Raw genomic sequence first — 14,709 nt, forward strand, 5'->3', positions numbered from 1 at the left:
TGTGTGTGTGTACTCACCTATCTGTACTCACCTATTTGTGGTTGCAGGGGTCGATTCATAGCTCCTGGCCCCGCCTCTTCGCTGTGTGTGTGTGTGTGTGTGTGTGTGTGTGTGTGTGTGTGTGTGTGTGTGTGTGTGTGTGTGTGTGTGTGTGTGTGTGTGTGTGTGTGTGTGTGTGACGTCAGATGGCCACAAGTCAGAGCCTGCACTTGCTACGTCACTATCACACAGGTTGCAGCGTGCAAGGACACACACACACACACACACACACACATATAAGACAGACCCAAGGCAAACCCTCCTCACAGTCACTACTCACCAGCAGACCGGAACGCTCTTCCTACAGATCAGTTCTCTGCTCACAGACTGAACTCACTTGCTCACCAGCAGACCGGAACGATCTTCCTACAGATCAGTTCTCTGCTCACAGACTGAACTCACTACTCACCAGCAGACCGGAAAGCTCTTCCTACAGATCAGTTCTCTGCTCACAGACTGAACTCACTACTCACCAGCAGACCGGAAAGCTCTTCCTACAGATCAGTTCTCTGCTCACAGACTCACTTGCTCACACACCGACTCTCCAAGACTCATTTCAAGAGTCATCAACATAACTCCTTAACATTTCATTAAGGTAAGTTAATGCAAGGATCTTTCTTGATAATTAAGAATGAATAAGTATCATTATCTTATTCTTCTTAACGGAATTTCATCCTTAGGTTATAGAAATTGACAGCGTTCATTTCTAGACGTAATACCTGTAGAGCTCTACTGTTTCCCTGATAATGTATAATTCAAATAGAGCTTCAAGGAAGCCACCGAGGAAAAACAGGAAGCTCTCTTCCTCTGTATAAGTGGAAAGCTCTAACAGAGCTCTGTGTATTACTGTGCATGAGTGGAGAGCTCTAACAGAGCTCTGTGTATTACTGTGTATCAGTGGAAAGCTCTTACAGAGCTCTGTGTATTACTGAGTATGAGTGGAAAGCTCTAACAGAGCTATGTGTATTACTGTGTATGGGTGGAGAGCTCTAACACAGCTCTGTGTATTACTGTGTATGAGTGGAAAGCTCTAACACAGCTCTGTGTATTACTGTGAATTAGTGGAAAGCTCTAACACAGCTCTGTGTATTACTGTGTATGAGTGGAGAGCTCTAACAGAGCTCTGTGTATTACTGTGTATGAAAGCTCTAACAGAGCTCTGTGTATTAGTGTATGAGTGGAGAGCTCTAACAGAGCTCTGAATATTACTGTGTATGAGTGGAGAGCTCTAACAGAGCTCTGTGTATTACTATGTATGAATGGAAAGCTCTAACAGAGCTCTGTGTATTACTGTGTATGAGTGGAGAGCTCTAACAGATCTCTGTGTATTACTGTGTATGAGTGGAGAGCTCTAACAGAGCTCTGTGTATTACTGTGTATGAGTGGAGAGCTCTAACAGAGCTGTGTATTACTGTGTATGAGTGAAGAGCTCTAACAGAGCTCTGTGTATTACTGTGTATGAGTGGAGAGCTCTAACAGAGCTCTGTGTATTACTGTGTATGAATGGAGAGCTCTAACAGAGCTCACCTAATTGTGGTTGCAGGGGTCGAGACTCAGCTCCTGGCCCCGCCTCTTCACTGATCGCTACTGGGTCCTCTCTCTCTCTGCTTCCTGAGCTTTGCCATACCTCTTCTTAAAACTATGTATGGCTCCTGCCTCCACTACTTCACTTGCTAGGCTATTCCACTTCCTGACGACTCTATGACTGAAGAAATACTTCCTAACGTCCCTGTGACTCATCTGAGTCTTCAGCTTCCAGTTGTGACCCCTTGTCCCTGTGTCCCCTCTCTGGAACATCCTATCTCTGTCCACCTTGTCTATTCCCCGCAGTATCTTGTATGTCGTTATCATGTCTCCCCTGACCCTTCTGTCCTCCAGTGTCGTCAGTTCGATTTCCCTTAACCTTTCCTCGTACGACATTCCCTTGAGCTCTGGGACTAGCCTTGTTGCAAACCTTTGTACTTTCTCTAACTTCTTGACGTGCTTGACCAGGTGTGGGTTCCAGACTGGTGCTGCATACTCCAGTATGGGCCTAACATACACAGTGTACAGTGTCTTGAAAGATTCCTTATTAAGGTATCGGAACGCTATTCTCAGGTTTGCCAGGCGCCCGTATGCTGCAGCGATTATTTGGTTGATGTGTGCCTCCGGTGATGTGCTCGGTGTTATGGTCACCCCAAGGTCTTTCTCCCTGAGTGAGGTCTGTAGTCTTTGTCCACCTATCCTATACTCTGTCTGCGGTCTTCTTTGCCCCTTCCCAATCTTCATGACTTTGCATTTGGCTGGATTGAATTCGAGAAGCCAGTTACTGGACCACATGTCCAGCCTGTCCAGGTCTCTTTGCAGTCCTGCCTGGTCCTCGTCCGATTTAATTCTTCTCATCAACTTCAAGTCATCTGCGAACAGGGACACTTCAGAGTCTATTCCTTCCATCATGTCGTTCACATATATCAAAAATAGCACTGGTCCTAGAACTGACCCCTGTGGGACCCCGCTCGTAACAGGCGCCCACTGTGATACCTCTTCACGTACCATGACTCGTTGCTGCCTCCCTGTCAGGTATTCTCTGTGTATTACTGTGTATGAGTGGAGAGCTCTAACAGATCTCTGTGTATTACTGTGTATGAGCGGAGAGCTCTAACAGATCTCTGTGTATTACTGTGTATGAGCGGAGAGCTCTAACAGAGCTCTGTGTATTACTGTATGAGTGGAGAGCTCTAACAGAGCTCTGTGCATTACTGTGTATGAGTGGAGAGCTCTAACAGCTCTGTGTATTACTGTGTATGAGTGGAGAGCTCTAACAGCTCTGTGTATTACTGTGTATGAGTGGAGAGCTCTAACAGAGCTCTGTGTATTACTGTGTATGAGTGAAGAGCTCTAACAGATCTCTGTGTATTTATCAAGTGGGTTGATATTTAACGATAATTTCTGTCCCTGTACAGATAAGAACGTGAACAACAGGAGAACAGTTGTGAACAACGGGAGTACAAACAAGGAAGTGAACAACAGGAGTATAAGCCAGGTGAACAACGAGTACAGACATTAGAGTGAACAACACGAGTACAAGATGCCTCCCTGTACAACTGACTCAGATACTGTGAGTACAATTATTATTATTATTATTATTATTATTATTATTATTATTATTATTATAGGGAAGCTCTAAACGCACAAGTCACCCAACACATGGAGCATGGCAGGCAATCAGGCTTGATCCAAGGAAGGTGAGAGTAACTCTGATTCCTTGAATTAAGAGCCCTTCACCATCACACACCTGTGTGTGTGAGAGTGTGTATTAATTTGTATATGTATGTAGAGAGGCAGTGTATAAACACCTTGATGTGTATATCTCAGCGTATATACACTGGTAGTTTATATTAATAATTACTTATGTATTCAAATATATTTGAGCAGTGACATAAAGGCTTAATGACTCTCGTGTAGTAGACAGACTTGAAACTCTATTAACCAGTCAACTCCAGCCCACTCACACAGCTGTCAAATCAACAGATGACACTGACGGATGGCTGTCACTTGACGGACGAGCTGTCAAAGTGCATCAACAGTGACAATTTGACTGAACAACTTAAGTCCACCAGGAAGCTAAGATTACTGGTGTCCAGTCAGAGCTGCAGCTCTACCGTCCAAAAGATCATAGAGTCTGGAGCTCTAAAGAGACTTGTCAACTTCCTACAAGCTGAAGACTGGCAATTACAGGTGTGTTAATTTACAAGTGTGCTAATTTACATGTGTGTTAATTTACAGGTGTGCCAATTTACATGCATATTTATATTCTAATTACGTTAGATTTCCATTTATATTTTTAATAAAATCTCAGAACATTTTAGTTTACAAACATCAGTCAAGAAGTGCAACCAGTTTAAAATCTTTGTGTATGAGTGGAGAGCTCTAACAGAGCTCTGTGTATTACTGTGTATGAAAGCTCTAACAGAGCTCTGTGTATTACTGTGTATGAAAGCTCTAACAGAGCTCTGTGTATTACTGTGTATGAAAGCTCTAACAGAGCTCTGTGTATTACTGTGTATGAGTGGGGCAGCGGGGTCGTTGACCACCAGAACTCTCTCTAGGTATACCCATCCTGTGGGCGGTAGTCAAAAGATTACAGAAGTACATAATGGGTCCAGGGACTGTTCCTCAACATCACAGAAGTACATAATGGGTCCAGGGACTGTTTCTCAACATCACAGAAGTACATAATGGGTCCAGGGACTGTTCCTCAACATCACAGAAGTACATAATGGGTTCAGGGACTGTTCAACATCATAGAAGTATATAATGGGTCCAGGGACTGTTCCTCAACATCACAGAAGTACATAATGGGTCCAGGGACTGTTTCTCAACATCACAGAAGTACATAATGGGTCCAGGGACTGTTCCTCAACATCACAGAAGAACATAATGGGTCCAGGGACTGTTCCTCAACATCACAGAAGAACATAATGGGTCCAGGGACTGTTCCTCAACATCACAGAAGAACATAATGGGTCCAGGGACTGTTCCTCAACATCACAGAAGAACATAATGGGTCCAGGAAACAGCCGCAAGTTTTGATAGCTGAGCAAGTTACAATGGCAGTTGACTGTTTACATGTTTATATCTGGTCACAATCGTTATGAGTAGTTTATGCAGACAAGAATTATATCACACATGGGCAAAAAAGAAGTGGTAGTGATTATTTTCACTTGCTGTCGGATGCATCATAGACATGTGGCTCCTCCTGCATGATAGAAGGATAATGGCGTTTACCTGGAGAGAGTTCTGGGGGTCAACGCCCCCGCGGCCCGGTCTGTGACCAAGCCTCGTGGTGGATCAGGGCCATATCAACCAGGCTGTTACTGGTGGCTGCACGCAATATAACGTACGAACCACAGCCCGGTTGGTCAGGTACCGACTTTAGGTGCTCGTCCAGTGCCTGCTTGAAGACTGCCAGGGGTCTATTTGCAATCCCTCTTATGTATGCTGGGAGGCAGTTGAACAGTCTCGGGCCCCTGACACATATTGTATTGTCTCTTAACGTGCTAGTGACACCCCTGGTTTTCATTGGGGGGATGTTGCATCGTCTGCCCAGTCTTGCTTTCGTAGTGAGTGATTTTCGTGTGCAAGTTTGGTACTAATCCCTCTAGGATTTTCCAGGTGTATATAATCATGTATCTCTCCCGCCTGCGTTCCAGGGATGGACTGACTGGTGTCAGTCTCCCTTAGTATTAAGTCAATTAAGTTCACTGAAGTTCTTATCGTATTATTGTTCTCAAACTGCCAACTGGTAGCCCAAGATTGTAATCTACTCCTTCTGTGAAGGCATATAACTAATCTGATTCATCAGTTCCATCATTCATCTGAAAACTATTGCGAGACGTAAACCACAGAAGGTGCATTCCGACCCGCTGTCTACAGTCCTACCTTACTTATGCCTGACTTCTAACACCAGGAACAGTCCTACCTTACTTATGCCTGACTTCTAACACCAGGAACAGTCCTACCTTACTTATGCCTGACTTCTAACACCAGGAACAGTCCTACCTTACTTATGCCTGACTTCTAACACCAGGAACAGTCCTACCTTACTTATGCCTGACTTCTAACACCAGGAACAGTCCTACCTTACTTATGCCTGACTTCTAACACCAGGAACAGTCCTACCTTACTTATGCCTGACTTCTAACACCAGGAACAGTCCTACCTTACTTATGCCTGACTTCTAACACCAGGAAGCCACAATTGATACTTAAGTAGTTAAGAGTATTTACCTGGAGTTTACCTGGAGAGAGTTCTGGGGGTCAACGCCCCCGCGGCCCGGTCTGTGACCAGGCCTACTGGTGGATCAGAGCCTGATCATCCAGGCTGTTACTGCTGGCTGCACGCAAACCAACGTACGAGCCACAGCCCGGCTGGTCAGGAACCGACTTTAGGTGCTTGTCCAGTGCCAGCTTGAAGACTGCCAGGGGTCTGTTGGTAATCCCCCTTATGTATGCTGGGAGGCAGTTGAACAGTCTCGGGCCCCTGACACTTATTGTATTGTCTCTTAACGTGCTAGTGACACCCCTGCTTTTCATTGGGGGGATGCTGCATCGTCTGCCGAGTCTTTTGCTTTCGTAGTGAGTGATTTTCGTGTGCAAGTTCGGTACTAGTCCCTCTAGGATTTTCCAGGTGTATATATCATGTATCTCTCCCGTCTGCATTCCAGGGAATACAGGTTCAGGAACCTCAAGCGCTCCCAGTAATTGAGGTGTTTTATCTCCGTTATGCGCACCATGAAAGTCCTCTGTACATTTTCTAGGTCAGCAATTTCACCTGCCTTGAAAGGTGCTGTTAGTGTGCAGCAATATTCCAGCCTAGATAAAACAAGTGACCTGAAGAGTGTCATCATGGGCTTGGCATCCCTAGTTTTGAAGGTTCTCATTATCCATCCTGTCATTTTTCTAGCAGATGCAATTGATACAATGTTATGGTCCTTGAAGGTGAGATCCTCCGACATGATCACTCCCAGGTCTTCGACGTTGGTTTTTCGGTGTGTGTGGCTGGAATTTGTTTTGTACTCTGATGAAGATTTAATTTCCTCGTGTTTACCATATCTGAGTAATTGAAATTTCTCATCGTTGAACTTCATATTGTTTTCTCGATGATAGAGAATCAATTACAATTAAAGTGTCAACCTTTGATACATGGACACATTTGAGCGCAAGGATTATGGCAAAAGAGTTCTGTTTCATGGGTAGAGGCCCAGTTAATGATGCCTACTCCAATTTCTTTATGAGAGTCATCACTCTGTATGACAACAGCAGCACTACCAGCTGCACCAGTGGACTGGTGAACAGAACCAACAATGTAAATGAAGGAGTGCAATGGGTGACTAAGTCATTATATAGCTTAAGTCATCCTGCTTGGCTCCAAGGCAAAGCTTTGGTTGTGATTTAGGAATTTTTGGGGGAAAATGAATAGATATTGATTTTGAATAGGGTCACATACCATGGAGTGATGTAGTGCTGCTGTTGCCTTACTTAGTTCATGTGTCTGGTTCTTGCGGATGCCAGTTTCAGTTTTTATGATTTATTTGGAGTGTCCACCAGTGATGAGGAATGTTTGGATCGCTTCTGTGAAAGGGTTTGAATGGACTATATATTAACAGAGAATGTTATGTTGCAGCATGAAGCAGCATGGGTATTGTGCAACATAGCAGCAAGTATGAGTACTCACACCCAGGCTGTGGTTAATGCTGGTGGTGTGGGCAGCCTGGCGGCCCTGATGAAGCATTCTACCCACCAGGAACTATGCCACACAACAGCCTGGGCACTGAGCAACATTGCTGCTGACTCCAGTGCCGGGCGCGACCTCATCCTCTCTTTCGATATTCTTACGCCTCTCATACGGTAAGATCCGCGAAAATTATCCTTGGTACAGGAAGCATGAGTCAGTAAGATTATCTTATCCCTCTCACTGCTTCAAACTTCCTCTTCATATCCAAAGTTCTGTATAATGGCTCTGTGGCTCTGGTGGCCTGGTGGTTAACGCTCTCGCTTCACACGGTGAGGGCCTGGGTTCGATTCCCAGCCAGAGTAGAAACATTGGACGTGTTTCTTTCCACCTGTTGTCTATGTTCCCCATCAGTAAAATGGGTACCTGGGTGTTAGTCGACTGGTGTGGGTCGCATCCTGGGACACTGACCTAAGAAGGCCTGGTCACAGACCGGGCCGCGGGGGCGTTGACCCCCGGAACTCACTCCAGGTAAACTCCAGGTAGTCTGCAATACAAATTTTTGAAGTAATTTCATAACCAGCGAATTTCTACTCATATCTTGCTTCAATTGTCAGTGTTAAAACCTTAATTTTTCACCATTCTTCACGTGATCCATTGTATTTATTTTCTTCTACGTAATACTCTTCTCCTATCTCATGTATCTGCTGAAGAGGGGCCCAGTGTGAGGTCAGGATATACATAAAATAGAAACAAATAGATTGTTTTTAGATGGATTTTCAGGTTTGTAAGAGACTTGTTCAATATTGTGTAAGTCATATTTCAAGTGTGTAAGACAGACTTTTACAAGATGAAGAATCAGACACATACCTGGAGTTTACCTGGAGAGAGTTCCGGGGGTCAACGCCCCCGCGGCCCGGTCTGTGACCAGGCCTCCTGGGTATATTTATTTCTAGACTATTCGTCAACCAGTGGCTTTATTAAAACAAATTCTTGGATATAATAGAAAGACTGTAAAACTATGTACAAAAAAAAAGAGATAATCAGTCCGTCGGTCTTGGAGATAATGAATACCTTTCACAAGTTTGTTACACGGGCGAAACATCATATTAGGAACACTTGTGCTCAACAGCAGAGTTTCTCTCAACTAGAGATGTATCGGATATCTGCATCTGTGGAACATCCTCACAATTTCTTACATCCACATCTGCATTTTACTGTAAACAGACATCCGTATATGCATCTGCACCCACAAAATAAGACATCCTCATACACATCCGAGTTGGTTGAGCGCCTCAACCAACTCGTGTGTTGTCATGTGTTTCTCTGTATATGAATGTATTATTGTTGAGTCTGTCACCAAGTGTGTATTGATCACACACACACACACACACACACACACACACACACACACACACACACACACACACACACAAGGGAGGCTCAGCGGCAATACGAAAATGACATAGCATCGAAAGTCAAGACTGACCCGAAGCTGTTGTACAGCCACATCAGGAGGAAAACAACAGTCAAGGACCAGGTAATCAGACTGAGGAAGGGTGATGGGGAATTCACAAGAAACGACCGGGAGGTATGTCAGGAGCTCAACACAAGATTTAAAGAAGTATTTACAGTGGAAACCAGTAGGACTCCAGGAAATCAGAGCAGGGGGGTGCACCAGCAAGTGCTGGATGAGGTACATATAACCAAGGAGGAGGTGAAGAAGCTGCTATGCGAACTTGACACCTCAAAGGCGGTGGGACGAAACAACATCTCTCCGTGGGTCCTTAAAGAGGGAGCAGAGACATTGTGTGTACCATTAACAAAGATCTTCAACACATCATTTGAAACTGGGCAACTCCCCGAGGTATGGAAGATGGCAAATGTAGTCCCAATTTTTAAAAAGGGAGACAGACATGAGGCACTAAACTACAGACCTGTATCACTAACGTGTATAGTATGCAAGGTCATGGAGAAGATCATCAGGAGGAGAGTGGTGGAGCACCTGGAAAGAAACAAGTGTATAATTGACAACCAGCATGGTTTCAGGGAGGGAAAATCCTGTGTCACAAACCTATTAGAGTTTTATGACAAGGTGACAGAAGTAAGACAAGAGAGAGAGGGGTGGATCGACTGCATTTTTTTGGACTGCAAGAAGGCCTTCGACACAGTTCCTCACAAGAGGTTACTGCAAAAGCTAGAGGATCAGGCACTGCAATGGATAAGAGAATACCTTACAGGGAAGCAACAACGAGTCATGGTACGTGACGAGGTGTCAAAGTGGGCGCCTGTGACAAGCGGGGTTCCACAGGGGTCAGTCCTAGGACCTGTGCTGTTCTTGGTATATGTGGATGACATAACGGAAGGGATAGACTCAGAAGTGTCCTTGTTTGCGGACGATGTGAAGTTAATGAGAAGAATCAAATCGGATGAGGATCAGGCAGGACTACAAAGAGACCTGGACAGGCTACAAGCCTGGTCCAGCAACTGGCTCCTTGAGTTTAACCCCACCAAATGCAAAGTCATGAAGATTGGGGAAGGGAAAAGAAGACCGCAGACACAATATAGTTTAGATGGCCAAAGTCTGCAAACCTCACTCAAGGAAAAAGATCTGGGGGTGAGTATAACACCGAGCATATCTCCTGAGGCGCACATCAATCAGATAACTGCTGCAGCATACGGGCGCCTGGCAAACCTACGGATAGCGTTCCGATACCTCAGTAAGGAGTCGTTCAAGACTCTGTATACCATTTACGTCAGGCCCATACTGGAGTATGCAGCACCAGTTTGGAATCCACACCTAGTGAAGCACGTCAAGAAATTAGAGAAAGTGCAAAGGTTTGCAACAAGACTAGTCCCAGAGCTACGGGGATTGTCCTACAAAGAAAGGTTGAGGGAAATCGGCCTGACGACACTGGAGGCCAGGAGGGTCAGGGGAGACATGATAACGACATATAAAATACTGTGTGGAATAGACAAGGTGGACAAAGACAGGATGTTCCAGAGATGGGACACAGACACAAGAGGTCACAATTGGAAGTTGAAGACTCAGATGAATCAAAGGGATGTTAGGAAGTATTTCTTCAGTCATAGAGTAGTCAAGCCGTGGAATAGCCTAGAAAGTGAAGTAGTGGAGGCAGGAACCACACATAGTTTTAAGGCGAGGTATGATAAAGCTCATGGAGCAGGGAGAGAGAGGACCTAGTAGCAATCAGTGAAGAGGCAGGGCCAGGAGATATGACTCGACCCCTGCAACCACAAATAGGTGAGTACAAATAGGTGAGTACACACACATACACATACACACACACATACACTCAAACACACACACACACACACACACACACACACACACACACACACACACACACACACACACACACACACACACAGTCTGTCAGCAGACGTGGGTCACAAGGCTCCGATAACTTTAGTGGTTTTTAAGTCGTGCAGTAACTGCTAGCAGTAATCAGTGGTAGTGACAACATCAGTGAACAATCCTACGAGTGATAACCAGAGTTATTAGTTAAAATAAAGTCGAGAGGAAGCCTGAAATCTTTAATATTTCAAAGTGTCAAACCGCTAGTGGCTAGTAGGCTTCTGTTGCTACACAGATTCAAATATACAAAGATTCAAGTGAGTGTGGAAGCGGGTGTTCAAGAATTTCGAGAGATTGGATAACAAGTGAAATGTGGGGCACCATACAGTGAGAGTGAAAAAGTTAATAAGCAAAAGTAGAAAGTAAAAATATAATATATAACAAGGGAAAGTGGCAGTAGGCCTGCTGAAACAGTGACATCACAACAGTTGTGTGACATTATACATATATAGTGTAACACCGAATGTGAAGTGTATTCCAATATAAGTGAAGTGTATTCTATCATAAGTGACATTGAGGGACGCGGGATGCATGAGCATATACGGTTATAAAGATCACGGGTGAAGAATTTTCAAAATAGTGATAGAAGGCGTGTGTACGACGACTACGTCATCAGCATCTGGCAACTTGTCATCGCATCACTGCCAGCTTAAGTATCACTCACCTGTTGGGGTTGTTTTGGGGGTTCTGAATCCTGGTCTTGCGTCACTGTTAGATACTGGTCACTCACTCCTGCAAGTTATTACCAGAATTAGAGCAGAAATAGCATAGATAAGGTGAAGATAGTGTTGACTAGCGAGGAGCAGCCTAGCGAGGGGAAGCCTAGTGAGGGGAAGCCTAGTGAGGGGAAGCCTAGTGAGGGGAAGCCTAGTGAGGGGAAGCCTAGTGAGGGGAAGCCTAGTGAGGGTGACGTCAGACACTCCTAGAAGCTGAGACAAGCTAAATTTTACAACCTAATTACTTTCTGTGTTTTATAAGTAGAAGTGATAAGTGCTAGAATCACTGTTGGTAGTTTCAGAAATACAGGTATTACTACTGATATTTATTAGCAGTATGAATACTTAGAAGTGGGGGCACACATACACACGCGTGCGTGCACACACACACACACACACACACACACACACACACACATTCACAAACACACACACACACACACACACACACACACACACACACACACACACACACACACACACACACACACACACACACACCCATATACAGGATTTCACACCTTCCTGTGAAGTGACCCTCTAACCCTTCCTTCCCCCCCTGCCTCTCTCCCTCTCCTCTCCTCTCCTCTCCTCTCTCTCTCTCTCTCTCTTTCTCTCTCTCTCTCTCTCTCTCTCTCTCTCTCTCCCCTTTCTCTCCCCTTTCTCTCATCCTCCCTTCCTCTCTCTCTTCCTTTCTCTCTTCCTCTCACTCTCTCTCTCTTCCTCTCTCTCCCTCTCCCTCTCTCTCTCCTCCTCTATCTCTTCCTCTCTTCCTCTCTCTCTCTTCCTCTTCTCTCTCTCTCCCTCTCTTCCCTTGTCACTCCCCCCTCTCTCTTACCTTTTCCCTCTCTCACTTTCTCCCCCTTTCCCCCTCCTTCTACCCTCCCCTTCTCTCTCTTTCTCCCCCTCTCTCACTCTTTCCCCCTTTTTCTTTTTCACTTCCTCTTTTACTAAAAAAAAAAAATAAAATGGTTGGGACTCGCAGGAATCAGGTATCAGATGACAATGGTACTGGTAGGGAGCAATGGATGGAGGAGCAGTGGAAAAGGATAGAGCAAGAATGGGAGAGAAAATTAGGAGAGCTTTCTGAAAAAATGGAGAAAGAGCTCTCTGTGAAATGGGAAAAGAGGTTGGAGAAGGAGACGAAGAATTGGGAGGCACAAGTCGAAACTGTAGTAGCCAGGGTAAAGGTCCTAGAATTTGAGGTAAACAGGCTGAAGCAAGTCTCAGGGGTAGTGACCAGAGAAGACACACCATACGAAGCTGAGAGGCTGAACAGGAAGGAAGGAGATATGAAATATGCAAAGGTCCTATCAGCCTGCAAAGAAGGGCCAGGGAGTGGAAGGGAAGAGCAGATGGGTGCAGATGGAGAGGGAGATAGGTCGAATGCTGAGGCACAACCATGCTACCAAGAGCCACTGGAAAAATCAAGGGAGAAAATGACCACATACAGACAGGAACCAGAGTCACAGAGGGAGAGGCAATGGGAGGAGGAAAGGGCAAAATCAGTGTTTATCCATGGGCTTCGGGAGAGAGAGGAAAGGACACACTGAAAGACGGCAGGAAGAAAGAAAGGAGATTGAGAAAATCATCACGGAAATAGGGGGAGAAGACATGGACGAGATTGTAAATTTTCAGAGAATAGGGGGGTACTTGAAGGGGAGAAACCGACCGATCAAGCTGATTCTCAGGACAGAAACAGTGCGGAACAGGATCCTCCAAGAAAAACCACGGTTGAGAAGCTCGGAAGAGTACAAGAAGGTGTTCCTAGACAGAGACAGAACACAAAAAGAGAGACAGCAGCTGAGGGAGAGGACAAAAAAGCGAAAGGAGCTAGGAAAGGAGACAAGGATGGAACCAGCAGAGGTCAGTCAGAGCAGAACAGAGCAGCAAGAGCAAGCACACACACAACTATCCTCAGAACCCCACAACCTATCACACCATCCCAACACACAATACAATCCATACCCACAGCTTCCACCCAACCCCCAACCATAGAATCCCACAGTATGATACCAGGTCTCCCACCCCCACAGGCCCCCCAAACCACAGTGTTGGAAAGGAAACTGAAGGTATGGTACACAAACGCTGATGGAATAACAAACAAGTGGGAGGAGTGGCACAAAAGAGTCAAAGAGGCATCACCAGACATTATAGCAATCACAGAAACCAAGCTTACAGGTATGATAACAGATACCATCTTCCCAACGGGATACCAGATCCTGAGGAAAGACAGAAAGAACAGGGGAAGGGGGGAGGAGTGGCATTGCTGATCAAACACCAATGGAATTTTGATGAGCTGGAGAGAGGAGACAGCGGAGAAGTGATTGCATAGCGGGAACGCTTCACTCTGGAGGTCCCAAGGTGATAATTGGAGTGATGTATAACCCACCACAGAACAGTAGGAGGCCAAGGCAAGAGTATGACGAGAGCAATAGAGCGATGGTTGACACACTGGCTGCAGTGGCCAGAAGAGCTCATACATGCAGGGCAAAGCTCCTGATCATGGGCAACTTTAACCACAAGGAGATCGAATGGGAGAACTTGGAGCCACATGGGGGCCAAGATACATGGAGGGCTAAGATGATGGAGGTGGTACTGGAAAACTTCATGTACCAACACGTAAGGGACACTACAAGAGAGAGAGGAGAGGATGAACCAGCAAGACTGGACTTAGTATTCACCTTGAGTAGTGCAGATATTGAGGACATCACATATGAAAGACCCCTTGGGGCCAGCGATCATGTGGTTTTGAGCTTCGAATACACAATAGAGCTACAAGTGGAGGGGGAAGCAGGAAGGCCAGGATGAATGAAACCAAACTACAGGAAAAGGGACTACACAGGAATGAGGAACTTCCTGAATGAGGTTCAGTGGGACAGAACTGGCAGGGAAACCAGTTAATGACATGATGGAATATGTAGTCACAATGTGCAAGTAGGCTGAGGAAAGGTTTGTACCCAAGGGTAACAGGAATAATGAAAAAGCCAGGATGAGCCCATGGTTCACTCAAAGATGCAAGGAGGCAAAAACCAAGTGTGCTAGGGAATGGAAGAAATATAGAAGGCAAAGGACCCAGGAGAATAAGGAGAGCAGTCGTAGAGCCAGAAACGAATATGCACAGATAAGAAGGGAGGCCCAACGTCAATATGAAAACGACATAGCAGCAAAAGCCAAATCTGACCCGAAGCTGTTATACAGCCACATCAGGAAGAAAACAACCGTCAAGGACCAGGTAATCAGGCTAAGGAAGGAAGGAGGAGAGACAACAAGAAATGACAGTGAAGTATGTGAGGAACTCAACAAGAGATTCAAAGAAGTGTTCACAGAGGAGACAGAAGGGGCTCCAGAAAGACGGAGAGG

At 45.4% G+C, this 14,709-nt stretch overlaps 1 protein-coding gene across 1 annotated transcript in view; it reads left to right on the forward strand.

The window, feature by feature from the left end:
* Window positions 1–295: 295 nt before the first annotated feature.
* LOC128701762 (uncharacterized) overlaps window positions 296–14,709 on the forward strand; it is a 34,719-nt gene continuing 20,305 nt past the window's right edge. The window contains exons 1-4 of the mRNA XM_053795680.2: window positions 296–634; window positions 2,982–3,136; window positions 3,550–3,756; window positions 7,204–7,427. Of these exons, the coding sequence (XP_053651655.2) occupies window positions 3,107–3,136; window positions 3,550–3,756; window positions 7,204–7,427 (461 nt within the window). The 5' untranslated portion in view covers window positions 296–634; window positions 2,982–3,106. The remainder of the gene's footprint in view (window positions 635–2,981; window positions 3,137–3,549; window positions 3,757–7,203; window positions 7,428–14,709) is intronic.

The sequence above is a fragment of the Cherax quadricarinatus genome, chromosome 96, assembly GCF_038502225.1.
Source record: "Cherax quadricarinatus isolate ZL_2023a chromosome 96, ASM3850222v1, whole genome shotgun sequence".
Lineage (NCBI taxonomy): Eukaryota > Metazoa > Arthropoda > Malacostraca > Decapoda > Parastacidae > Cherax > Cherax quadricarinatus.